This window comes from Prunus persica, chromosome G2 (assembly GCF_000346465.2).
Source record: "Prunus persica cultivar Lovell chromosome G2, Prunus_persica_NCBIv2, whole genome shotgun sequence".
NCBI lineage: Eukaryota > Viridiplantae > Streptophyta > Magnoliopsida > Rosales > Rosaceae > Prunus > Prunus persica.
This window is the reverse complement of record NC_034010.1, coordinates 29,166,507-29,191,534: the sequence shown is the minus strand read 5'-3', so window position 1 is coordinate 29,191,534 and position 25,028 is coordinate 29,166,507. Positions and strand designations below refer to the sequence as shown.

Genomic DNA, 25,028 nt, shown 5'->3' with positions numbered 1-25,028 from the left:
CTTCTTCTTCTTCTAGCTACCACGGCATTAATAAAATATTTTCTATATCATCTTAGCTAGCTGCCTTCTTCTCTCATAATGTTTCATATATGTGTGTTTTTGCTGATTTCTGTGTTGCCTCCTTCTTGTAATTACTTTGCATTGCTCTGAAAAGAAAGGCTCGGCAGCAAATGAAGAGGTTGTTTTTTATCCAAACAATATTAGAATCATAACAATTCATGCATGCTAATGCTGTCAATATAACTGGCTGGTAAACGTATTATTAGTTTTACAAATCAAACTACATCATCAACACAAAACGCATAATTAACAAACATCTTTTTAAATTTAGGAAATTGATTGAGAAACAGAAAAAGAAAACATATGGGTTGGTGGGTCCCCTAAAGATGCGGCCTGACCCCACAACTTTGCCATGCACATAGATAGATAGATGGCTATAAAAGCCATACGTTTGTTGATCCACAATTCCCCCACCCTTGGGTCTTCCCTTTGAGCCATTTTATTGGTCTCTCTCTCTGTCTCATATTTATTATCATTTTGTTGAGCGCTAAGCTTTTCTCCCTCCTCTTTCTCTCTCTCTCTCTCTCTCTACGTAACGTAACAAAGAGAGGAGGAGGAGGAGGAGGAGGAGGAGGAAGAAAGGGAGAAAAATGGCAGTGATTAATGCATCGTCATTTGGAGTGGTTGCAATTGTCCTTCTCTTTTTCGCTGTCGTTTTGCCCATGGCTCATGCAACCGGGTTGGCTCCGGCTCCAGCTCCAACAAGCGATGGTAAAGCTTCCTCAAAAAAAAAAAAAGCATTGCTCTCATATTTTTCAATTTTAATGTACGAAGAATGAATCGAAATCGGGTGCAAGGGAGGAGACACGCTGCCTTAGTCAACTCACCTAACCAACATTTGCATTTCTTTTTGGTGTTTTAATTTGGAAACGAATGGAAAGGTTATGGGGATTGCTAAATGAATTGTTTATGTGTATTTTTGCAGGCACGGCAATAGACCAAGGGGTAGCATACGTTCTAATGGTGCTGGCATTAGTTCTCACATATCTCATCCACTGAATAATCAATCATCTGAGTTATGTGATGCAAAGAACCAGAAGGTAAAGGAAGCAACCAGCAGCATACATATATACAAACCATTGCCCACGCTAGGTGTTTAAAATTTAGGGTGGGTGTGATGTGGTATGGGGTAAATTTATTAATTTCGTATGGTTAATTCTTGTTGAATATTCCAAGTATTGGATAAATCTCATTAATTTAGTACATTAATTTGGAGGATTCCTTGCTTCTCTTTTCTTGATTTGATTCTATCAGAAACACTTCTCTAGTTACTATGTACATTAATTTGGATAATTTCTTGCCTTGCCTCCTTCTCAATTTTAATACATAAACTTGAAATTTAAAAATGGAAATGATGAAATTGAGAAACAAAGCATAGACATTACCAGGATTCGGATTGCTCATTTTCTCGACGGGCTGAATGAGTGCCACGAGATTTTTTGGGTTTTTTCTTTTGTCCAAGAAATTCTAGGATTTTACCTTCTTTTTAAATAAATTTAAAAAAAAAATTGGAGGGTGGGAGGGAGGAGTGTTCAAGAAGCACTGAATGTTTTGGCCAAATCCTGCTGCAATACCAAAAAAATGACAAAAAGAAATACTATTGCTTTATTTGACACCAAAAGAGAACAAGAGGCAGATCAAGCAGATTATTCGACATAATCTACCAACTGAGATGAACTCTCAAAAAAAAAAACAAGGGAACGACCTAAACGTAACAAAATTTCTTCTCAAAACTGAGCGAAAAAAGTGAACCAAAATTGGGTGAAAAGAGGTTCAATCCTGCACTTGCAGGCCAAGAAAAAGATTAAAACATTTGTCATCTGGAGAGCTATTGTATCTACAAAAACTGGTAGCTGATCTTCCATATAAAAATCGTTTCCTTACCCTATGCCAAGTCATTGGACACAGCATCTAAGGACACCGTGGAAGGATCAAAAAAAGGAGTAGACACGGATCCACCTCTGTCATGAAGTTGAATACCGCTGATGAAGAACATACTTAACGACTTCATAGAAGGAAACCACAATCCCAACAGAAGGGCCTGCACGGCCAACACGAGGACCAACTCCCATGAACAGTCCCTTCAGCCCTCCACCCCTGTCCCAAAGCAAATATCAATATAAGTGCATTACTAGGAAAGATCTACATGCCTATCACTGAAATTTATGAATTAGAAGGATACCTCCAAATCTCCATTAGTGTTTGCCTTGTTGTCATTTTCAGTGCCCTGACAGGATCGTTCTGATTTTTATTTTCCAAAAGAAAAATGTTTATAAGAACAGAGTACAAATATACAAAGAAGTACAATACCTAAAATACTAAGCGACACTCCATTTCATAAACAAAGTGCAACATGCATGCTAATTCTCCTTTACGTTCATCTAGTCCATTTTCAAAAATAGTTTGGGAAAAGGATCAAACTCTTTCTCTTTACTTTTTTTTTTTTCCTTTTATGGGTTATCAAGAGATCAATTCAGAATGGAATAGAGAGAGAAGAAAAATACCTCTATCTGCCTTCGGGTTTTTGCAACATCCAATGGACACGTGGCTGCAGCAGCAAGGCTTCCTGCAACAAAAGCAGCAGAAAAATTTGCTCCAAGGACACTGACTGCATTGGCTTCATCACCGACTAGACCAAGAAGTTTTCTCCTGAGCTGCTCAGACAGAAAAGGCATTGTTATTGAAATAATTGCTGGAAAAAAATAGATGTGAACAAAACAATGATAAAAGGAATAAGTAATCAGAAGAATGAATCCATACTGGCTCAAGGGTTGACCAACAGATTGCTGAGAAGGGAACATCACGAGCAAGTTGTGCTCCCATACCCGTCCACAGGACACGATAGCCTTGCACTGTTAGAACAGAGAGTATATCAAAATCGTTTACTTCAAACAAAATTTAATTCTGGATCCAAAACGCCAAACTGCACTGAAAACCATAATGAGGGGTGCCTCTCCTCCTCAAATCTTAATTTGTGTTCATGGAAAAGTAATGAGTGGGTGTCCTGCTAAATATCATATAGCAAACCAAAATCTGATTTCCTAATAACTGCTGGGATGCATTTGCTTATTGTGCCGCACAATTTGACTTCTATTAGAATTATGGGAAAATAACAAGCACCCACCTTAAATTTACAGAACTCAAAGAACCAATCCAAGGTCAAACTATCAGAAGAATGTACTTACAATTCTGAACGTTACTAGTGGTCTTGACATGAGACAGGACACCAAATAAAGTCTTCAAAACACCAGGAGGCTTCCTACCATTTTGTATGACTTTGAATGCCTATTAACATTTTTCAAAAACACTTAAATTAAATAAATAAAAATAAGAACCTCCACACCTCTGCTCTCAGAGCCTGTCAAGTGTGAAACTTGTCAAAATAACATAACCTACCAAACATATCTTACACAACATCTAAAATCAATTTAAACCATCAAAACATAAAAAAATTAACGATAAAATGAATTTTTAAACCTCTAAACTACCTGCATGCGAGTTCTAGCAAGTTCAATAGGATAGCAAGTTGCACAAGCTAACGAGCGTGCCAAGGAGCCGGCAACTAGAGGGACATAAGCAGTCGTACTTGGAGCATTATGGGCAGTGAATTCCTCTAACCAGTTGCGAAATATGTCATAGCATGGTAGGTAAATCCCCACCTGATCAACAAAAAGGGGAGTCACGTAAATGAAAGAGCAATCACATGCCCCAGCAAAAACCAAACTCAGACCTGAGCAGAATTAGAAGCTTACTGTTGGAACAGCCAAGGCTAATCCTGCATTTGTGCCTCTCCATAGCCTTGAAAATCCTTCCTGTGATATCACACTCCAAAATCAAAATGATAGACAAACACCTATTGCATCGGTAGACAGCATAATGTAGAGGAGCACATGTTTTCACTGACTAACCATGGCAATGTTATACATAGATAAGCACCATGCATACATTTCATGCTTTAAACTAACGAAGCAATGTAATCATGAAATAAACAAGTAGGTGCATGCTTGTAACTACAGTTTTCATTTTCATGAAAATTCAGCACAGTATACACTTAAAAACGGCAAGACAAAACCGACCAACCTGTCGAATGATTTTGTAGAAGACATCCAATGTGCCTTTGTATTTAAAACAATCAGGAGGACAAATTGATACAGTACCCTGAATTCCAGCATGTGTGCACGATGGTGAACACCTTAGATCTGCAAACAACTGAGCACACATAAAATAAAACAAAATTAATGGCCCAAATACTGGCAGAGATCAACATTAAGCCAAATATCAAAGAGCCAAAACGGTCAGTAAAGAACCTTCCTGATTGTGAAGGGATACATTTATCAAACATATATAGCATATAATTCATTAGCTAGTAACATGTGAAGGTACCCAAAAACACAGCCACTTGTCTACACCATAAAGTATTAGTGAAAAAAAAGTTGAAACATAATATTTCCCTGAAACCAACAGAAAGAAGAAGAAAAATCCAAGCAGAGACAATGTAACTCCCCATGTCTCAGCCTCTCATGCAGATAATGCATCCATATAACTCCCCATGCTCCTAATCCCACTCAAAGTTCTAACTGTGAGCTACTTACAGAAACCAACCAATTTTAACGACTCATGTCTAGACATCAATGCAATAATCAACACAACTTATCACATGACTCAGTAGTATGGTCTATCAACCACCCTAGGCGGTGTATGTATCACACATTCTCATTTCCGTTTAGAGCAATCCCGTGTAGACTTGCATGATATGTAACAACTAAGCAGCCTCAACAAATGTTATAGAATCCAATCCTCTACAACAGAAAAAAAGGACAGAGAAGTATCGCATTCATACCATGCTTGGCCCAAAATATGCCATCCGACTTGTGACATTACTTAGTGGATGCGAGTAAGGAACTCCAGCTGCCTGAGCTTGCAACCTTGTCTGTAATAAGATAAAAATACAAGAACATTTTCTCAGTGCATGCTTCCAATATGCAGCTTTCATATAAACGTTTGCTAAATACAATAAATGCATCATATTAATAGCAACTAAGAGAGATAAAATGCACACCAAGGAGATCAACCAAGATATTCATCATAAGAGCCCTTCTCAATTTCGGTAGATTCTAAGTCCCATTTGACCGAAATATCTAAACTTCAAACGCTTTCAGTTTTTCCCTAATGTCGGTTTAATTTTACTTTTCCTCTCTCTCTCTCTCTCTCACTTCGTCGGAAACCAAACAGAGCACTACTAGAAACAAAAGCACGTACCTTGACGACGTCAAGAGGATTGACGATAATTGCGGATAAAAAAGCGGCACCGGCTGCCGATAAAGCTCGCTCGGCAATGCCCAATTGCCAGTCGGACGTGTTATTGTAGCTTGAACTGGGAGGCTGTGCGGCAGAGAATTCCACCCCATCTCTATCCGTAGTCGTCGATTCCGGACTCGACAAATCTCTACCGTCAATCCCAACTCGCTGGGTTTGCTCCGTGCTCATCCATGGATTTTGGGCTCGCTCCAACTCCACCATCTTATTCGCGCCTCTCTCTCAATCTCTGATAAATTGCAATCTGACAAAATTTAATTTCTTTATCTTTTTTTAAATAAAAAATTGGAAACAAAAGAACATGAAATAAAAAATAATACAAATTTGTTTTCAAAATTGCTTGGAGAAGGAGGAAAGGCTGACCATAAACTAAGGCGGGCTACAGGAGAGGAAAGGGAGAAGAAGCGTATCAGCTTCGTGTCCTTTGTGAGGGCCACGTTTGTCAGCGTTTCTGAAAGCGACTCTTTTTGGTGGTAAACCTACTACTGGTGAAAAAAACTGATTATATACTCACCAAAATTACAACTTAAAAAACTTTAAATTAAAATAAAAGCTCATGAAACTTCGGGAAAGGAAGGAGTGTAATATTTTTATTATTATATTTCTTTACACTGGTGAGTTTGAAATTTTAACTTAGCCTGATTTGATTTTGGTGGAAACAAACAGGGCCCTATTTCTTGTTTGGGAGCCGTTGTTCAACTTCTTCTAGGGCTTTCTATTGTGAGTGCGACGTGGCGCGACTCACGGCGTGGAATAACACCAAGCAAGCAAAGTTACATTTTAATTTCCAAATTATTAGAATTTTGGTTTTCTTTTTCTTTGGACCATAAGTCAATCTTTCCGTTTTATTATTTTTCATACAATAGATAGATTTTGATTACCTGGAAACTAAAAAAAGTTGAACATATAAATCAAATTTAAACATATTTCATTAATAAATTGTTATTGACACCCCCAAAATAATAATATTGAACTCCTGATTCTTTTGTTTTTTCATTAAGAATGAGTGTAGAATAATTTTTTTGAGTGACAATAAAATCTCATAATATAAATAGTCAAAACTATCCCAAATTAATCTAATTTACAGAAAAGGGAGACTCGACATTAGGTGTAAGGCAACAAACTCACCGTTATGGCCAACTGGTCTAACTCACATCTGCAAAGCTCATAATATATCAATAACACAAACAAGTACAAAAACCAAATATCAGATTTTCCTTTTTAAACCCATCAAGTCATATTGATTATGACCCTTTCTTCTTTTAGGATTATGACCTTGTTTTTTTTTTTTTTTTTGGACGAAAGGATTATGACCTTGTTTTTTAACGAAAGATGCACAGCATATTTCTTCGACCAAATTAACCAACGACAATGTGCATACAATACAAAACTGTCAACCCACATAATTTTCAAGAATGCCAATTTCTCGGACAGAGACAAGCAAACACCTAGCTAGCTAGTGTAATTTCAAGACCATGCCAAATTGCCAATGCAGAATTCACAGCTAGCCTACATACCAACAACAAACCCCAAACATTGATGGGTTTGTCTACTTTGTTGAAGATAAATTTCATCTCCTTGGATGCCATGCCACAACCAGCCAATAACTTCGATCTCCCAAATAATATGTTACCATTAATTGTAAAAGAAAATATAAAGAAATATATTAATCCATTGCATTTGAGCTTACAACATGGCGATTAATTTATTAAAATTAAACCATAATCTTAATTAGAATAAACCCTTAATTATTAATTACAATAATGTAAGCATAAAAGCATATGTGTAGAATATCCTTGATACGTACCCTTTGTGATTTCTTGTAGTTCTCTCACAGCCTAGGTCTAAACGTCCGTCATTGTAATCCTTAGCCATCCCATAACAATCATTAATAATTCCTACTAATTATATTTCCCTATAAAATCATGATGATCATCTGGTCCTACACCAGCAGCAACCACAACCATCTAAGGCAGCAGCAGCAACTTAACTACGAAAATGGCCCTAGCCGTGCTGAATGCACTGGACTCAGCTCGGACGCAATGGTACCACGTAACCGCCATTGTCATCGCCGGCATGGGCTTCTTCACCGACGCCTACGACCTCTTCTGCATCTCCACTGTCTCTAAGCTTCTCGGTCGTCTTTACTACTTCAACCCTGACTCAAAAGTGCCCGGAAAGCTCCCTCCGCGTGTCAACAATATCGTGATCGGCGTGGCCCTAGTCGGCACCCTATCGGGCCAACTCGTGTTCGGGTGGCTCGGTGACAAGCTAGGCCGCAAGAAGGTTTACGGGGTCACCCTCATCATGATGGTCATTTGCGCCATTTGCTCAGGCCTGTCGTTTGGCTCCTCAGCACCCGCTGTGATGACCACCTTGTGTTTCTTCAGGTTTTGGCTAGGGTTTGGGATTGGGGGAGACTATCCCCTTTCCGCCACGATTATGTCCGAATACGCCAACAAAATGACACGTGGCGCGTTCATAGCGGCGGTGTTCGCAATGCAAGGTGTGGGGATCATTTTTGCAGGGCTGGTTTCGATGGTCTTGTCGAGAATCTTTCTGAGCTTTTACCCGGCACCGGCGTTCCATGACAGCCCTACGGATTATGCGCACGTGTTGTCAACGCAGCCGCAGGCAGACTATCTGTGGCGGATTGTGCTCATGATTGGGGCGTTGCCGGCAATCGTGACTTACTACTGGCGGATGAAAATGCCCGAAACAGGTCGATACACTGCCTTGATTGAAGGAAACGCCAAGCAAGCAGCCGCGGACATGGGCAAGGTTTTGGATATCGAAATCCAAGCTGAACAAGAGAAGTTGGCACAATTCAAGGCTGCCAATGAGTACCCATTATTATCCATGGAGTTCTATAGGCGCCACGGACGTCACCTAATAGGTATATTTTCGAATTGATATGTTTTTAAATTTTTATAGAATTGATAATTTACTTTAAAATTAATCTAATATACAGGGAGAGAAAGAAATTCAAACTTTAATGCAAAGAGACAAAAAATTATAGAATATTACGGTGATATAGTCATGTTGTACATTTTGTAGATATATTATAATATATGGGACTACATGGTTTATTTTACCTCATTTTAAGAATTAGAATTAATAAATATTCACTTATATTATAACATGTATATAAAATTTAACATGTGACTGTAATACTATAATATTCTATAATCACTCCAAAGGGACTGATCGCCTGACCTAAACTGATATATTAGATATAACATATTTTCAATATTTTTTTGGTACTCTGGATATTTTGTCCATATTATTTATGTATTAATTCTCAAACCCTCATCAGGTACAATGACCACTTGGTTCTTGTTGGATATCGCCTTTTACAGCCAAAACCTAACGCAAAAGGACATTTTCCCGGTAATGGGTTTGACACATAAGGATGTTGAGGTTAACGCTCTGCAAGAAATGTTCGAGACCTCACGAGCCATGTTTGTGATTGCGTTCTTCGGCACTTTCCCTGGTTACTGGTTCACCGTCTTCTTCATCGAGAAACTCGGGAGGTTCAAGATCCAACTTGTAGGGTTCTTCATGATGTCTTTCTTCATGTTGATCATAGGCATCAAATATGACTATCTCACAACCAACAAGTACATGTTTGCAACCTTGTATGGTCTCACCTTTTTCTTCGCCAACTTCGGCCCAAACAGCACCACTTTTGTTCTTCCGGCTGAGTTGTTCCCTACCAGGGTCAGATCCACGTGTCACGCGTTGAGTGCGGCGGCTGGAAAGGCCGGTGCCATGGTGGGTGCGTTTGGGGTGCAGAACTATACTTTGGGTAAAGGAACGAAAGATATCCAGAAGGCTATGTTCTTCTTGGCTTTTACGAACATGCTAGGGTTTTGTTTCACGTTCTTGGTCACTGAGACTAAAGGCAGGTCGTTGGAGGAGATCTCCGGTGAGGATGGCAGTGGCGAAACAGCTGGAACACAGATGACTGGTACCAATTCATCATCAGTGACTAGGTAGTTAATTAACAAGGTTTAATTAGCAAAGCCGATCAATTAAATAAATATTTACTATTTGGTTATGATATATATATCAATAAATGAGCTCGATGGAGCAACTTTAGGGTCATTTGCTCTGAAGCATGCCCTATAGGCACAAATAAGAGCTGCTAAGTGCTGTGAACTTCCAAGTGAAAGAAAGTTTGAGTGGGGGTGAGGTTTTTATATTGTTTATTTTCCTTCTTTCATGTATTTCTCAATGTAACATAGAGTGAAGTGAAAATTAAGATGTTCTTATATATATGTTTGTTTGCTACACCTACACAGTCATTATTAAAGAATCGATCTTATTTTAGGCCACTACTTTTCTTTAGTTACAAAAACATATGTTATTATATATACCTAATGAAAAGATCCGTTGTGTGATCGCAATACACAAACACCTCACTACATCCGTCAAATGATTTATTGGTTATGCAAATGATTGATTAATTAATATTCGAAAACTTACAATTCTAATAACTTAACAGAAACTATCTTGTTTATAAATATCACAATCCACTTTTCTATTGAATTTAAATTAAACGGTCAGTGCAAAGCACCCACTAGTGTAGTGGTTTTGAACAATTGCTTCTTTATGAAAAGTTATGGGTTTGAGTCCTAATATCATTGTAATGTGTATGAATTTAGTGTATTACAGCCCTTCTAAATAAGAAATGAAATGAGAAAAAACTCACACACTCCCACACTAGTATTGTGAAGGTTTAAACCACTTGAGAACAATAGCGCACCAAATAAATCGGCCATTCCAACTAACACCCTATTATTATCAAACAACCCCAAAGGAAACATATGTTAGAAGTGTGACATAAAAGACGAAAAATAGTAAAATGGACGGCTTAGATTGTCCGTTGATTTACGCATCTCATTTGAATAAAAGAGTGGTGTGTGTACTGTATCAGCGCACTTTATTTGTTGCTGGCGCTACATCAACTCCCACGTGTCGCACTTTACCCGTGACACCTAAGTAACCCGAACCGTCTCAGCTGGACCACACTCTCTGAAAATTGAAGCCCTAGAAATTAGTCTCTTCTTCCCCAAATTTCCCTCCATGAAATGGGACATGGAAATCGAAGATATTGAGGCGGTGCTCGAGAAGATTTGGGACCTGCACGATAAGATCAGCGACGCCATCCACTCAATTTCGAGAGCTCACTTCCTCAGCTCTGTCAATGCCCTGAGAAGTTCCGACAAGAAGAAGCCGCACACCAACGACGTCGCTGTTGATGAGAACCGAACCGGCTACGTCTACGTGAAGGACTTCCGACACGACCACGACGATGACTCGGTGATTCGGGAGGCCAAGAGCCTCAATGCGATTCGGACCGCGCTCGAGAACCTGGAGGACCAGCTCGAGTTTTTCCATGTAAGTTCATGGCTTTCTAGGGCTTATCTTGTTAATTTCCGTTTGCTTACTTGAAAACCGTAGGAAAATAGAAGAATAAGCGACGAAATGTTTGATTGCGTCTAGTCGTTTGAGCTGTATTAATTATAGAAATTAGACAAGTGGATATATAAATGCTTGCATAAAATAATGGCTCATTCGGATTTCAATATTTTAAAGATATTTGTTAGCTTTTTTGGTGGTGGTGCGTGTAATTTGGTTAGTTTCTGTTTGGTTGCCGGGAAAATGAAAGAGATGAAAAATTAGTAAGCAAAATTAATGTGTAATATATGGTTTATGCAGTTGCAGTATCTGAAATTCTGTACTAATTAGCTAAGTGCTTATGTAGTATGAAAACTGTTCAGCTTGGGTTCCTTCTTTCTATAGGATATAGATTTGTGCATAGAGCAATAAAAAGCAGAACACTAGTGCAGAGGCAAATGTAATTCCAAATATGATCGGTGGACATTAGAGACACGTAGGTTTGTTAATGGTTTCCATAGAGCAAACGAGATTATGATAAGTAAGGGATTAAAAAAAATGGTGATGAAGATTGCTGACCATTACGTGGCTTCTCTGTTACATTGTACATGAGTAGGAAGTTTTCATGGGACAAACGTGTTGCATTACCTAAAGAGTGCTTAAGGTCAAGTGGTTGAGGATTAGTCCTTAACTTCAATTTTGAAAACCATGATTTGAAGTTATATTGTGACTTTGTTGCGTGTTGCTGACAGTTGCATCGCTCAAAGGACGAAATACTCTGTTTCTGCAACTGCTGCGTGGTTTTGCTTGTGAAACTCTCTGTTTGGATTGCACTTTGACATTCCGCATGTTACCAGCTCAGGTATACTTATGTCAATTTGTTTTCTTGTCTAGACTGTGCAGGTGCAGCAGCGGGCTGAGAGAGATGCTGCGATTGCACGGTTAGAGCAAAGCCGTATTGTTTTAGCAATGAGATTGTCTGAACACCATGGTAAGAAATACCAAGTTATTGAAGAAGCTCTTGCCTTTGTGGGAGATGTCTGTGATGCAAGTCGCTTCGTTTCACCTGAAAATCTTTATGGTCCTCCAATCAGTCCTGCTGAGAAATTGGAAGCCTGTGAAGGGAAGAGGTCAAATATTATAATCAAAGTTCTCATTTCAAGTATCAATTTTGCGAAGAAATCCCTTCAATTGGATAATATGGGTGGAATACTTGGCAACGCTGGTTTGGTGGCAGTTAGCATGATTGCATTGGTGCATCTGAATCAAGTAGCTATGAGGGAGCATCCACAGAAGCTGGAAGACAACAGAAATGCTAGAAAAACTTCCCGGGTAGAGGGGACTTCGTCGACCAGTCGTTTCAGCAACTTGGATGTGCTATTGGCTAGGGGTTAGCTCAGAAGTCTTAAATTTCTGTAGCACAGAATTAAATGGTAGTTAACCAAACTGTTGGTATAGTTGTATTTCATCCCACGGAAAGTTTGCAGAATTTGGCAAAAGAGGTTTGGTAATGAGTAATCCCTTAGGTTGTTCTTTTTCAAACTGCAGTAGAGGCATAAAGCTTCCTCTTCTCCTTTAGGCTATGGGCGAAGGTTTGGTAAACATATACCCGTAAATGTTTTTTTACAGGTGGTTCGGCTTCCTCCCTGTTCTCATTTGAAATTCTTTTGTGTATATTGAGCACTCTGATATCTACAGATTGTTGATATACCAAACTTAGGCTCGTCTCTGATTGTGTAGGCAATGGGCATATATGAGGTTGGCCCAATTTGTAGAACCCGCTAAAACTGCCAGCCTTGCTCTCAAAACTAATAATACGAGCTCAAACTCTGAGCAGTCTACGAGGCGAGAAGCCATTTTTCAAGTCAAAGAGCAAACTAGTTGGGGATTGAAACCAGGAGGTAACCAATGACGTCATTAATTCAAAACCTCAAAACTCAACAATCCAATTTCTAGAAAACCCACTTGCATTGCAATTTGCATGCATCATAACCGGAGAAACTCTGATAACCGAGTATCCATTTACATGGGGCCAGCCCTCAAGACTTTGGACGCCTAAAAGGCTGTCTGATTTGCAGGAGCCAACCCCTGTGAGACTTTGGAGGAGCCTCATACTCACTTTAAAGGCAACAATAAAGCCCTTAAATCTGATTTCGGTCCACCCAATTTGAACACACATTATTTCTAACGATATCTTTTTCCAAGCCTTGCTGACCATGCCGCAGCAACAGACCACATGCAACTTGCGAGAAACAAGCAAAGCAAACCCATTTGTGTATTTAGAGTTAGACCAACCTTGGTGGATTGGTTGTCAATGTTCAGTGTGACTCATGTTTGATTGGAACCAAATTCAGATTGAATAATATATGATGGGGGGATAATGTCAAATTAACGAAAGGAATAATGTCGGAAAGCAATTTGCTCTATTCTTTAGGCTTTTTGGGGTGTTGGTCTTTGCCAAAACCAAAAAAGTTAAAAGGGTTTGAACACATAATTAGCCTCATAATTTGCAGCTGTGTGTAAACACTTTCTTGGACTTCCTATTGGATGCGTGCATCACTCAAAAGCTCATGTAATGTAACAAACAGAAACAGAAGCAAAGAAAAACTTCCCCTTTTGAAGAAAAAAATATGTACGTGTCATGTATGATATGAGAAGACAAGGTGAAAACAGACATCCTTCCCAACTTTTCTTCCTCCTTTCGTGATCTCAAATTGACAACAAAGATTTTGTGTCCTCTTCGGTAGAGAATGTCAACCAAACGAGGCACCGGGTCAACACGAAAATACCAAAGGAAATTGCATTTATAAGAATTTTAGTAAAAGTGGAAACATACCTCAATCGACTTTGTCTTTAAATGGTTTGATTGAAATGCTAAGTAAACTATCAGAAAAAAGATATTCATCTTTTGGGAACGATTAAAACACAATCTACTGGTTATATTTCTCATTATAATAAAGTGAACCAGCTGAGCTGTCGACATTAATAAAGTTGCTGCACTGCACCTAGTGTTATTTTCTGTGTGTTTTTTCTCCCTCTCAAATGCAGAAGTCGTGTCCTTTTTACACAGATACACACGTGAAGGCATGCACTCACACGTTTATTATAAACAATTAACATATCATTCCAGAGCGGGATTTTGAGTACATATAGTTCCGGTACCATATGTACTCACATCACGCAACAATCCCGCTCCGTGTATCTTTATATGCAGAGACCTCTGGACTGCTAAAACGCACATACAACAAGTGCATGCCAAAATTTTCTTTTCAATTTCTCAAAACCCAATGGACCTTTTGAGAATGAATGATTGGAAGAGTGTCGTGGGAAGGACAATAATGTTCGATTCGGAATTTAACAATATTAAAGATATATTATATATACTCCAACTCATTGTATTTTATTACATAAATTACAAGAATAGAATACAGAAAAGACATTGCTTTGATTTCAAGTTTAATGAGTACTATAGAGAGAGACTGTCAAAATCAAATCTTGTCCATATAGACTATGGTCCATATTCAAGAAAATTCTCCTCTATATGCACAGAGAAATGTCACACATTCTCTCCGTCCCATAAGGCCATAACTCGATTCACCATCCCTGTCGGTAGGTGAAATTGAGTAGCGTCTTCCTCGGGTGGGATCCATGAGGTGGTGCCGGTGCCACGTGTCCCATGATAAGCAGTGCTGACTGCTCCTGGAGTTTGCCACGTGTGTATACAGATGGGAGACAGTTGCAATTTTGGGAGGTTGCAGAGCAGAGGCCCCATATATATTTTCACGTGTTACCCACCCCATTTGTCTTCTTGGCCCATGGGCCCTCCTGACCTGTTTAATTTTTTTAAAAATAATGTAAAAATTAAGATTAAAATTTGTTTATAAAAAAGGAAAAAGAAAAAAAAAAGAAGGAAAGTGTTTATACTATAGTGTTAGATAGATTGGACGGTTGCCTTACATGAGAACGTGAGTGATGAGAGGTCGACCATGATTCGTCAACCTTCAACTAAAAAGTCATCATTCTCATTAATTAAGCACGATTTGGTGGAGCCTCTCTTAATCACTTTAGGACTCAACTGTTTCAAGTTTGATGACCCATCAATAAAACTTCAAGTGTGGAGGTAATTGCTCGTAATTACTCGAGTTACAACTTCTTCGTAAGATATTTAAAACTATTGAATATGAAACTGTAAGACATATTCCAGTCAATGCATGTGGTAGCATTAATGTAGCCCCAAAAAAGAAGAAGAAGAAAAAAAATCAAAGATTATAGGGTGGGCGAACCATGAGAAGTGGCTGCAGGCAGCTGCTGCTGCTGCTGTTCTGAGGCCAAACTGGTGGGGGGACCAGGCAGGAACGGAAGGAAAGAAAAGCAAATGTAGTCTATATCTATATAGAGAGATACAAATTACAATCGGGCTCAGGTTGTGTGTTGTCATTGTTCATTAATTTGGTATACATACAAAAACTCTAACACTTGAAATTCGAAAACAGACACAGTGAAAGGAGAAAAAAGAAGCCCACTTGGAAATTACAGCAAATCAGAGGGGCTTACCCATTAGTAACCATGCATGCAACTTGCAACTAGTCTCTGACATTAGTTATAAAGCCTGCTCTACTTCTTTTGCTTTCTCTCTCTCCCTCTCTCTCTCTCTCTCTCTCTCTCTCTCCTTTGCCTCTACTAATTGCCCCACACCTCCCCCTTCTGGTTAGTTGACAAGTACCCCCAAAAATTAATATTTTCTACTTAGAAGTGATACAAGTTGGTATTTGAATTTAACCAAGTATAATGTAAGAGCTTTGGTACGTATAATAATGGGTGTGGATCGATCCCATTCTAATCAATAAATCAAAATGTCCGTTTATGCGTGCATGAACAACTGTAGCTAACTTATACGTACAATATCTATGCTACTGGAGGGCTTTTAGGTCATGGTGTGCAGGTAATAAGGAAGTGTGTGCTATATATATAAATACTAATGCTTCCACACAGAACAGAACAGTGTATCCAGACTACAACAAACAGCAAATTTAGAATTTCAATTTTATATATATTTTACTTTTTATATAATGAAAAAAATTACTATGTATACGTGTACGATTTACTGTGGTTATTCGTGCATGCATCTGCTGTTTTTGAAGATCCTATTTATATGCGTTATGAAACAATCTCAATCTGTGACAGTTGTCTTCGGAATCAAAGGTTGACTAGTTGACACATTTTACCCCTCACCTCACCCAGCCACCCACCATCTTCTTCTTGTTTGGTTTTTCTCCAGAAATGAAATTTCCATAACCTTTCAAATCAAATGTTTTCTTTTCCCTTAATAGTTACAAATACAATCCCTGCCCTTGAATTATTCATGAGTGATGAACCCTAAGAAGCAAAATAAATTGGGTTGACTGGTGGTGGTGGTGATGGTGGTGAGCAGTGACATACATATTATTGCATGTACCCCGCTCATTAAATATATTAGAGAGTAGATGGGAGTACAAGAAGGAGAAATAATTAATGATTAATCCCATTCCATCCCATTAATTAATCTATTATTTTTTGGCAGCAACCACCTTCTCTCAATACTGTTGATGGCCGTTGCTGGCACAATTGAAAATTAAGTGAGTATGGAAGAAAAGTTGCTCGACGAATTCACTTTGTTACATAAAGCGCCAGTTTGTGTTATGCGTTTTGGTTAAAGTTGTCAGCACACCATCACCAACTTGCACGATGCATAATATATGCCACCTTCTCACTTTTGACCTAACCATGTTTTCATTATTTTGTGTGTCAAAAACGAAAAAAAGAACACACACACACAGAGACAGTAATTTAAGAACATAGATACATATCATCAGCATCTCACGTGAAAAAAAAACAACATGATCATGAAAGAAACTACTGAGACAGTAACATTTGACCAGAAAAATATAATGTTTTATTTTTACTTTTTTTATGGTGTGGTAATTTTCAAAAACTAGTTTGCAATCATTTTGTGATGATTGAGAGAGAGTGCATGCTTTGGTTTGGTATATCGAACTTTTCTGTGTCCAAATTCCAATTGGGAACCATAATTTATAATACTCGAATCCATGTTTCTTCTGATTTTTTTATTTTTTATTTTTATTTTAATGTTCGCATTTATAAAACCGCGAATAAAGGCTCCGTCTCTACGTACATTGTACAACAACACAGTGTTTAAAAATTTGTGTGCTTTGACAGTCGATTATTGAGTTCACTAATTAAATTGTGCACTCATTGTCATTAGGGAAAGAGAGGATAATAAATGACAAATCAACCAACTTACCGAAAGAAAAAAAAACACTGAAAAGGACATAAATAGCCATAAGTAGAAATAAAGCCATAGCCTACGACGACTCTAGACATGTAGAGAAATCTATAGTCCAGGTCTTGGTCTCCTTGATAGATCCTGGTACCTCATTCGGGATATTAAAAGTTCCATTCCATGTGACATATATATATATATATATATATATATATATATATATTACAAACAAAAAAACACACACGCACATTTAACATGTGACAATTAATTTATATACTTGTTTCTTGCTCTCTCATTATCAGTAAAGATAAGAGAGAAAGCTGTATTTTCCACCAATTAGGAAATTATTAATGATCATAATGCGTTTACTTACTTAATTAGGGAAACGGTGTTGAATTTGCGTTTCCCTTTTTGATAATATAAGGGAAGATGCATGAAAGAGCAAAACGAAGTTGCCTATGTGCCAACAAGGAAAAATATAAGAAAGAAAGAAAAGCATAGATAGTCAAACTTTTGTTATATGTTTATTTGCGGCATTCTCATTCTATATATAATATATGCACTCAAAAGTGCAATGTGGAGAAGTCAGTCAGCAACACAGCGTATGAAATTGCATGCCATTTTCTCTGATTTTGCATATATTGACCCAGTTCATTTCATTTTCCTTACCAACCGGCAACCGGCAACCGGCTGAAAAAGGACCCATCTCCCTCCCTCCATCACCAATCTCATCAACAATAAAAATGAAAAGAAGCAGACCTCCGTCGGCTGGCTCCATGCATCATGTCCACAGTCTTATGGAGGAGCCCTCTGGATTGGAATAATGGTAGACTGGGGCAATGGGTCAACTCAAATCAAATTATATGTTTCTACCTTAAAAACCTTTTCCTTCCATTCCATGATTTCACACCCGGAAAATCCAACTCTAATCTAATCTGATGTGATGTGATAATTACGGTGCCAATTATGCTGCTACAAAAGTAATTCATTAATTACCATTTTAACATTATCAAAGAGTAATGTCAAATTGCCAATTGCATCACGGTTTAGGGTAAAATCTCTATATTTATGAGTGGAGATACCTAGGTTAATCAAGTTTAAGACACAATTATGATTAATTGTCTACTTTTCTTTTTCTTCAGTCTTTCCATTAACATGTAAATATCTACTTATTTGAGACATAATCATGGGGGCTACTTCCTCTTGTTTACTCTCAAGCAACGCAATTACCAGTGTTTGCAAATTGCAAGGGCCACTTAAATAATTAATTTGTGATAAATAGCCACACGAATCTTCTCATAATATTCAACAACATTCATCTCACGAGTTAATTTCTCCCATAATATTTCTGAAAATGACATCAATATTTTGAACCCTCGTTGCAAAAGATTTGCATTCGTAACCAACAAGGATTGGTTGAATTGGTAAGGATCGTTCTTTTCATTAGAAAGAATTTTATGTAAGTCCTCAAAAAAACCCTAGTATAAAAAACTAAATTCCTAGTTGTAGCATCTTGAAAACTAGTCAAAATCAAAAGCAAAACAACTAAATATTTTTGCAAATAAACATTATACTTGGCGGGAAGGATCATTTTCCATTTTCCATGCATGCCAAAGTAATGATGCCAGCTCAGTTCTGATTTAAATCCCTCATTGGCCAGTAATACATCACATAACATTCACCATAAAAAAGGCCACATTTATTTTTTGTTAGCTTATGCCTTTCGCGGCAGAAAGTTGAAAATTTTTATTTATGTGAACGGGTGACAATAGCCATTATAAACGTTGGACTTATTTGAGCTACAAATTCACACCTATTTTGACCCAATCTAACCGGCCACCACCGCAAATCGCGCGACTAGTAGACTACTCCCACTCTCTCTCTACTCCTGGTTTGGGCAAAAAGAATGCCAAGGTGGGTGACTTAAGTAATTAACAAATTTAATTTATTTAATTACGCCTACCAAATGATAAAGTTAAAAGGCAATGACTGTGTTAAAACCAGTATATATTTAAAACATTATATAAATATTTTCATTAATCCTCCAAAATTAATAAATAATTATACACTCGGTAAATCACAAAACTCTCACTCAACTAAACTCTCCGTCAATTTTTTAACGGGGATGTTCAAACGAATAAATAAGTAATTACTAATACTAATACAGCAAAATTAATAATTAAAAAAGATGCCGAAATTTGGTCCGGAACAACAAAAATCTGACCCAGAAATCGGTCAGGCAACGGCGGCAAAACTGTGGCTTCTGACTGGCTCAGGCTCAGGCTCAGTCTCAGAGGACAACAAGGGGGTCTGAACCAAACAAAATGTCTTGAAAATAGTCCTCCCCTCCTTGGCACATAGACGACGTCGTCGGTGACAACGACGTGTCGTATGTGTCACGAAACATGTCGCTGAAATCCTCCTTCAGTAAACACTCGGGAAGCGTCGCGGCCGCGGCGGTGGCGTCGTCGTCGAAAAACATCGGCGTATCGAAGAACAAGGGAGAATCCGGAGCTGGGAAGCTGAACACGTCATCCAAGTACGGCAAGTCCAGAGGCAAATAATTACCCAAATCGTCCGATACGAAATTCGTACAGGTCTCATCTTCACACTCCTGCATCACTTGGTCAAATACCTGAAGCTTTTGCGGCTCATGAGCTTCTTCCATTTTGGGCTGAGTTCTGAAGTGAAGAACAGAGGTAGGAGATGACAGATTGTTGTGAGACTCCGACCCGGAATCGTAACCAGAACCCGACGTCGTTCCGTTGGTGATCTCAACCTCAAGAGACTCAATAACAGGCTCAGCCTTCTCGATGAGAGGCTCAACGGGAAGCTCTGGCTTCTCTTCTTCCTTGGGTAGCGGTGAGACGAAATTAGTTAAAGCGTCGGGGCCGCGGAGTTTAATGGCGGCATTATCATAAACCATAGCGGCCTCCTCAGCAGTTTCGAAGGTCCCCAACCACAGCCGTACACGTCGGGCGGGATCTCTAATCTCAGCCGCCCATTTGCCCCAAGGCCGTTGCCGTACGCCACGGAACTTCCTGCTCCCATTGGTCTGCGAAACGGAGTTTTTCACCGTCCGCCGTCTCGCCGGAGGCTGGACGGTGGACCGTTTGCGGCCGTTGTTGGGGAGGACCAAGGTGTTTCTGAAGTCGGTTTCGATGATGATTTCGTCGACGTAGTGCTTCACTCTCTGACGCCCAAAAAACTCGTCTTCTTCGCCACTGGAGGAGTCCGTGGCGTCTGGATCGGTCATAGAAATTCGAACGATTCTCGGGATGGATGAAGAGGTAGACTCTGTTGTTGGTTTCTTCCTGGGTTTGGTCAATTTTTTTGTGGTGTTTCGGTGCTCAGTGTATTTGATTGGACATAGAATACTAGAGTCCATTTTCAAGTCCAAGATTTGTTCTTTTTTCTCAGTGGTGGTACGGGAAGGCTCTTTGATTCTCTCTCTATCTTCGCATCGGAAGGAAAAAGAATCAGAGACCCCACAAAGGGCGGCAGAGAATAAAGAGAACCAGTAAGCAAGAAGACTCAAAAACTTAGAACGGGGAAGAGCCTTTGAGGAAAGAGAAAATGAGAAAGTTTCGGAGGGGAAGAATGATGTTAAAAGAGTGGTGAGGAAGGAGGATCTTTAAAGGAGGAAGCAGAAAAGCATAAATGGTAAGTGAGTTAAGCTGCACAGCCAATTCACTCCTGATTGTAAAAGTAGCAAAACAGGAAGTTTTTCTTCCGTTTCTACAGTGTTTGATACCTGAGGGGGCTCAATCTGGAAACTCTGATCAAATCCCAGCAAAGTGCTCAAGAGTAATCTAACAAGAATATAGCGAGAGAGAGAGAGTCAAGAGGGAGGTAGGGGTGGAACAAGTATGCGGAATGTTTTCAGAGTTGAGAGAGAGAGAGTGAAGAAGAAGCAAAACGATTTGTATCTTTAGTTTCGGTGACCACCAAAACACTCCATCGCTGTTTTATAGGATCTCAACAGCCGAAATTAGAAAAGGATCCCAAATTACTGTTCTAATTTTATTTTATTTTTTATTTAATATAAAGTAAGTAAAAATATCAGAAGCCGGTTACTCGTTCCGGTCATGACCGTGGAGATATCATATACGGTCCGCCACATCCCGAGAATACGTCCAGATTGTTACACGTATACATGGTGGGTCCGCGACAAGTTCGGGCCCAATGAGCGAACATCATAAGCTGCTGACTCAGCAAATATCATTTCACTTATGCATCTTGATCTCCGTGAGGCCTGTCACGTGAGGCCCAAGATGCCCGGCCCTGCTACATTCGTCGGTCAAATTGTTTGACCGCTTAAAAGAGTTCAGTTGCTTAATTTACTTACTTACTCTTTTCCGCTCGTGGGTAAATAAGGTAAGCATGCGAGGGTATAGTTGTCACTTTGTAATCCGTTGCAATGGTAACAGTTCAAGTTGTGCTGGCTTGTTGAGTGATTTTAGTGTTTTTTTAGTTTTAACCCACTTTAAAAAAATAATTTACTTTTTCACAGCTGGAGTAACGTGGCGGGCAACTTAGAATTCGCCGCCATTTATAATTGGGGTTTTGTACGTCTCTGGGTTTTTTCTGCCTATTTGTTCCCACTACCGAGATATGCTCACCTTCCAATCTCATCACTTAATTTGTCTACGCTAATTTCTTGCAAAGCAAGTCTTTTCAAAATTTAAAAAGAAAAATAAAATAAAATATAAAGTCTTATTAATTTAACAGGAAATGAAAAATAAAATAAAAATAAAAATAAAAATAAAAACAGTAATTTTTTGGCAGCCAAGTATTTTACCATTTTTACCACTTCATCAGTCTACTTCAGTAGAAGATATGAGACAAGTGTGATTAACTATTCATGCCACTTTTATCACTTAATATTTTTATTTATTTAACATCAAAGAAGAAATTCTACGTGTAATTTCTCTGCCAGCTATTAATTTGGTTTCATTTCTTTGTTTCTAATTTCTTCGTGGTATTGTAACGGTCATTTTGATATTTTGTGCAAATGATTATTGATAATTAAATAATTACCATAACACAATTTCTTTGCATTCGAGAAACCAATTCTATAACTGATTTACATAATTATAGAATTTGTTAAGCACAGCTATTTCAGACTCTCAAGTGTCAATTTTCTGAGTCAGTTTTGAAATACATAATAATTAAGTAGCCTCGAATTATCACATAAAGCCAAGAAAAGTAATAAATTAAAAAGAAATTGTGGTCAAATATTATTAACCTTATTTGATCAACGGTAACTAGTGCTGTGGATTACAGTCAAAATTTCACAAATCTCGGTTATAATTTGTCCCTTTAATTACTTGACAAAAAAACACTAAAAAGCTATTTTATGAGCTCCTTATAAAATTTCAACTCCAACCATGCTCCATAGTTTCGGAAATCGTAAATGATTTTTTTTTTTTTTAATTTAACATAAATGCTCCCTCTTCATATAAAATAATAATAATAAATGATTAGCATTAAATAAATACTTAAAATAGCATCAAACTAAAGCATTATTTAATTATAGGGCGCCCCTAGAAGTCATTTATCTTTCCTCAAATTTAAGAGCTCCTAGAGGTCTCCCTATTTTAGGTGTTGGATAGGGAGTATGGTTGGAGGTAGGTTTTCTCACTTCCTCCTTAAATTTGATATAAGGAGGATGGTTTAGGTAGTTCATTATGGATGCTCTAAACAGAAATTAGTTTGACTTTTGGAATTGATGTCCAAATCATATATTCTCTCGAGTTTACAAGATAATATACGAAATTTTGAAAACAGGATGTTTGCTTAATTATAAGGATATCGAAATTGGTTTGATTTTGAAACTCGTGGAAAAACACCAAGTACAAAACAATAAATTAGAGTAGTTGACCCCAGCCTGTTGACATTTAATTAACTAATTAACAAAGTTAATTGTCCATTGGTCCATATCTAATCATAGTACGTACAACATTTACAATTGGTTGGCTGGCTACTATTGTCTTCTTCTGTATATATGTGTGTGTTTAAGGATATGGGCAGTACATAATCTGTCGTTGTAATTATTGTTCCTCTCCCGTTAATTCCTAGGCGAGTAGCAAAAGCTCCAAGGACTAGGGAACTCAACTTAAATAGACCAGAAGCTAAAAAACAGATTCCACGATATTTTCTTGCCTGCAGTAACGAAGACAGGGATGGCCTTGTATCAAGAATTTGACCGTACATTTTTCTCTCCTTGTTTACAAAGGGAGTCTGAATGAGTCGAACTTTAAAATTTGTTAAGAAACGTGTTGTACTACTAGAGTTACAAGCACCACTTACCGTCAAAATTTCGAAAAGAAAAAAATGTTATGTTACATGTATCATATTTGTCGTAATTAGAGTGATATCTATTTAAATAAATGGGAATGAGAATCATACCTAAAATAAGTAAATATTAGTAACAAAAATGTGAGTCTTGGTATATTATGCTTGCATGGCTTGAACTTTAATTAATAATAAAATGAAAATCAGACATTGGCTCCAAACGGTGAATCAAACAAAAAAGCCGACTTGGTTTGTTTTCGTTTACGAGTTGAAAACTCGAAGACTAAAAGACGAGTAAAAACTCATGTTACTGGTGACCTGGGCTCTCCTAGCTCCAGCGATGCGAATGTCATTATGTGGCACCCAATGATTGGTTTGTTAGGCCCTCACAATCACAGAGAGTCACAGGTTCCTTATAAGAGGTTATAGCTGAATATGAATTCGAAGAAGAAAAAAAGAAATGAAATTGCCGATTTGGATAGGGGTGTTTTGGTTTACATAGCATCAGTTTGCGTTTGAAAATACGTGGGGTTGAAGCATTATGAGCAAATTGGGTGGTAGCGGTCCAAACGGAGCACCATTTGTAGGCAAACAAAAGCATGAAGGACTTGTCACGCGTAGCACGCCTGCATGCAAAATCTGATATCTCAATTTCAAAGACTGACTGACTATATAAATATAAATATATATATATATATGTATATGGTGCTAATAATAATGAACAAAGTGGTGTGCTCTCTCTCACTCTCACACTCTTTCACATGATGATCAAGAATTAATATGAATGGAACACATTTCTAGGACTTTCTGGAGTCTGGAAACTTAACCTCATGTGCCCTTCATCTCTGCCTCGCTCGGTGTTTATTGTGATTACATGAAAAGTCATTTTCTACTTCACCTTTATTTTTAGGATTATAACAATTAAATTAACCGACTATTTCATCTGTACGTATACATATATATATATATATATGTGCATTTAAAACTTTACATGTGAATCTCCCTCCAGTACCAGCAACTTGGAATTTGTTTTAAGGGGGAAATTAAAAAGCAGCGGCAGCTCAGAATAAAGTTTGACCGTGGTCGTCCAACTATAGTCCGAATGAAACTTTCAGTTTCGGGAAAGGACAGAACGCAAACTAGTGGAGTAGTGCAGGTAGGAGGAATTCTATCTGTTGTTGGAGGATGTATATATAGAGCTTTTAACTCATACACTGTTTTGTTCTTTTAATTTAGAAGAATACAAGTTGAAGAGAATATTGATAATAATTTATTAAGTCTCAGATTATGAGCTTTATTATGTTTAAGGACCTAATTTTACCACAGTTTTCTTAAGCTGTACAGGTGTAAGCGTGGGGGAGAGAGAGAGAGAGAGAGAGAGAGAGAGAGAGAGAGAGAGATAGAGAGGGTGAGAGGTCCTTTCATTCTTTTGATCTGAAGATCTCATTTCTCTAGGTCGGTATCGTACATGATAGCATCTTCTATGTTCCCAATAGATAGAAAGAGAGATCGTGACTGATCCCTGTTTATCGACACAGGAGCATTTGTGCCCCTGAATATTGTCCGCTAGAGCAGCGAATTTTTCCGCGGCGAACAGGAAATACTTCGGGTAGATGCGGGTTGTGAGTAAAAAAGCCCCGTATTATCGAGCTCGTGCTGCGGCTACCCGAGC

General features: G+C 38.3%; 4 protein-coding genes across 9 annotated transcripts; 2 read left to right on the top strand and 2 right to left on the bottom strand.

Annotated features, from left to right (window-relative positions):
* On the bottom strand, nt 1,643-5,887 carry LOC18786397 (mitochondrial carrier protein MTM1). Of its 4 annotated transcripts, none has more exons than XM_020556133.1 (11): nt 5,740-5,887; nt 5,320-5,620; nt 4,901-4,990; nt 4,141-4,269; nt 3,813-3,872; nt 3,549-3,719; nt 3,246-3,345; nt 2,821-2,912; nt 2,565-2,714; nt 2,243-2,301; nt 1,643-2,157 (listed from the first exon to the last, which is right to left on the bottom strand). In XM_020556133.1, the coding sequence occupies exons 2-11, from the start codon at nt 5,578-5,580 to the stop codon at nt 2,025-2,027; spliced, it is 1,245 nt and encodes a 414-aa protein (XP_020411722.1). In that variant the 5' UTR covers nt 5,581-5,620; nt 5,740-5,887; the 3' UTR covers nt 1,643-2,024. The 4 variants fall into 4 exon arrangements, with proteins under 4 accessions (XP_020411722.1, XP_020411723.1, XP_020411724.1 ...); XM_020556134.1 differs by having other exon boundaries at nt 5,320-5,605; XM_020556135.1 differs by lacking the exon at nt 5,740-5,887 and adding an exon at nt 5,697-5,713 and having other exon boundaries at nt 5,320-5,605.
* On the top strand, nt 7,375-9,462 carry LOC18785297 (inorganic phosphate transporter 1-11). The gene is made up of 2 exons (XM_007219786.2): nt 7,375-8,272; nt 8,693-9,462. The coding sequence occupies exons 1-2, from the start codon at nt 7,375-7,377 to the stop codon at nt 9,373-9,375; spliced, it is 1,581 nt and encodes a 526-aa protein (XP_007219848.1). The 3' UTR covers nt 9,376-9,462.
* Nucleotides 10,394-12,494, top strand: LOC18785253 (plastid division protein PDV1). 3 transcript variants are annotated; one of them, XM_020558546.1, is made up of 3 exons: nt 10,399-10,779; nt 11,532-11,579; nt 11,674-12,494. In XM_020558546.1, the coding sequence occupies exons 1-3, from the start codon at nt 10,465-10,467 to the stop codon at nt 12,172-12,174; spliced, it is 864 nt and encodes a 287-aa protein (XP_020414135.1). In that variant the 5' UTR covers nt 10,399-10,464; the 3' UTR covers nt 12,175-12,494. The 3 variants fall into 3 exon arrangements, with proteins under 3 accessions (XP_020414136.1, XP_020414135.1, XP_020414137.1); XM_020558547.1 differs by lacking the exon at nt 11,532-11,579 and having other exon boundaries at nt 10,394-10,779; XM_020558548.1 differs by lacking the exon at nt 11,532-11,579 and having other exon boundaries at nt 10,400-10,779; nt 11,683-12,494.
* On the bottom strand, nt 19,066-21,087 carry LOC18785107 (ethylene-responsive transcription factor CRF3). Its single transcript, XM_007218627.2, has one exon. It carries the CDS (start codon nt 20,445-20,447, stop codon nt 19,350-19,352), a length of 1,098 nt encoding a protein of 365 aa, XP_007218689.2. The 5' UTR covers nt 20,448-21,087; the 3' UTR covers nt 19,066-19,349.

Bases quoted from the DNA above. Each gene is read 5' to 3' on its own strand.
- LOC18786397 (XM_020556133.1), bottom strand. From the start codon at position 5,580: ATGGTGGAGTTGGAGCGAGCCCAAAATCCATGGATGAGCACGGAGCAA. The intron at 2,302-2,564 runs GTATTTTTCTTC...AATAAAAATCAG, and splicing joins AAACCCGAAGGCAGATAGAG to AACGATCCTGTCAGGGCACT. The intron at 2,158-2,242 runs GTATCCTTCTAA...GCTTTGGGACAG, and splicing joins ACACTAATGGAGATTTGGAG to GGGTGGAGGGCTGAAGGGAC.
- LOC18785297 (XM_007219786.2), top strand. From the start codon at position 7,375: ATGGCCCTAGCCGTGCTGAATGCACTGGACTCAGCTCGGACGCAATGG. The intron at 8,273-8,692 runs GTATATTTTCGA...AACCCTCATCAG, and splicing joins CCACGGACGTCACCTAATAG to GTACAATGACCACTTGGTTC.
- LOC18785253 (XM_020558546.1), top strand. From the start codon at position 10,465: ATGAAATGGGACATGGAAATCGAAGATATTGAGGCGGTGCTCGAGAAG. The intron at 10,780-11,531 runs GTAAGTTCATGG...TGTTGCTGACAG, and splicing joins ACCAGCTCGAGTTTTTCCAT to TTGCATCGCTCAAAGGACGA. The intron at 11,580-11,673 runs GTTTTGCTTGTG...TTTCTTGTCTAG, and splicing joins GTTTCTGCAACTGCTGCGTG to ACTGTGCAGGTGCAGCAGCG.
- LOC18785107 (XM_007218627.2), bottom strand. From the start codon at position 20,447: ATGGACTCTAGTATTCTATGTCCAATCAAATACACTGAGCACCGAAAC.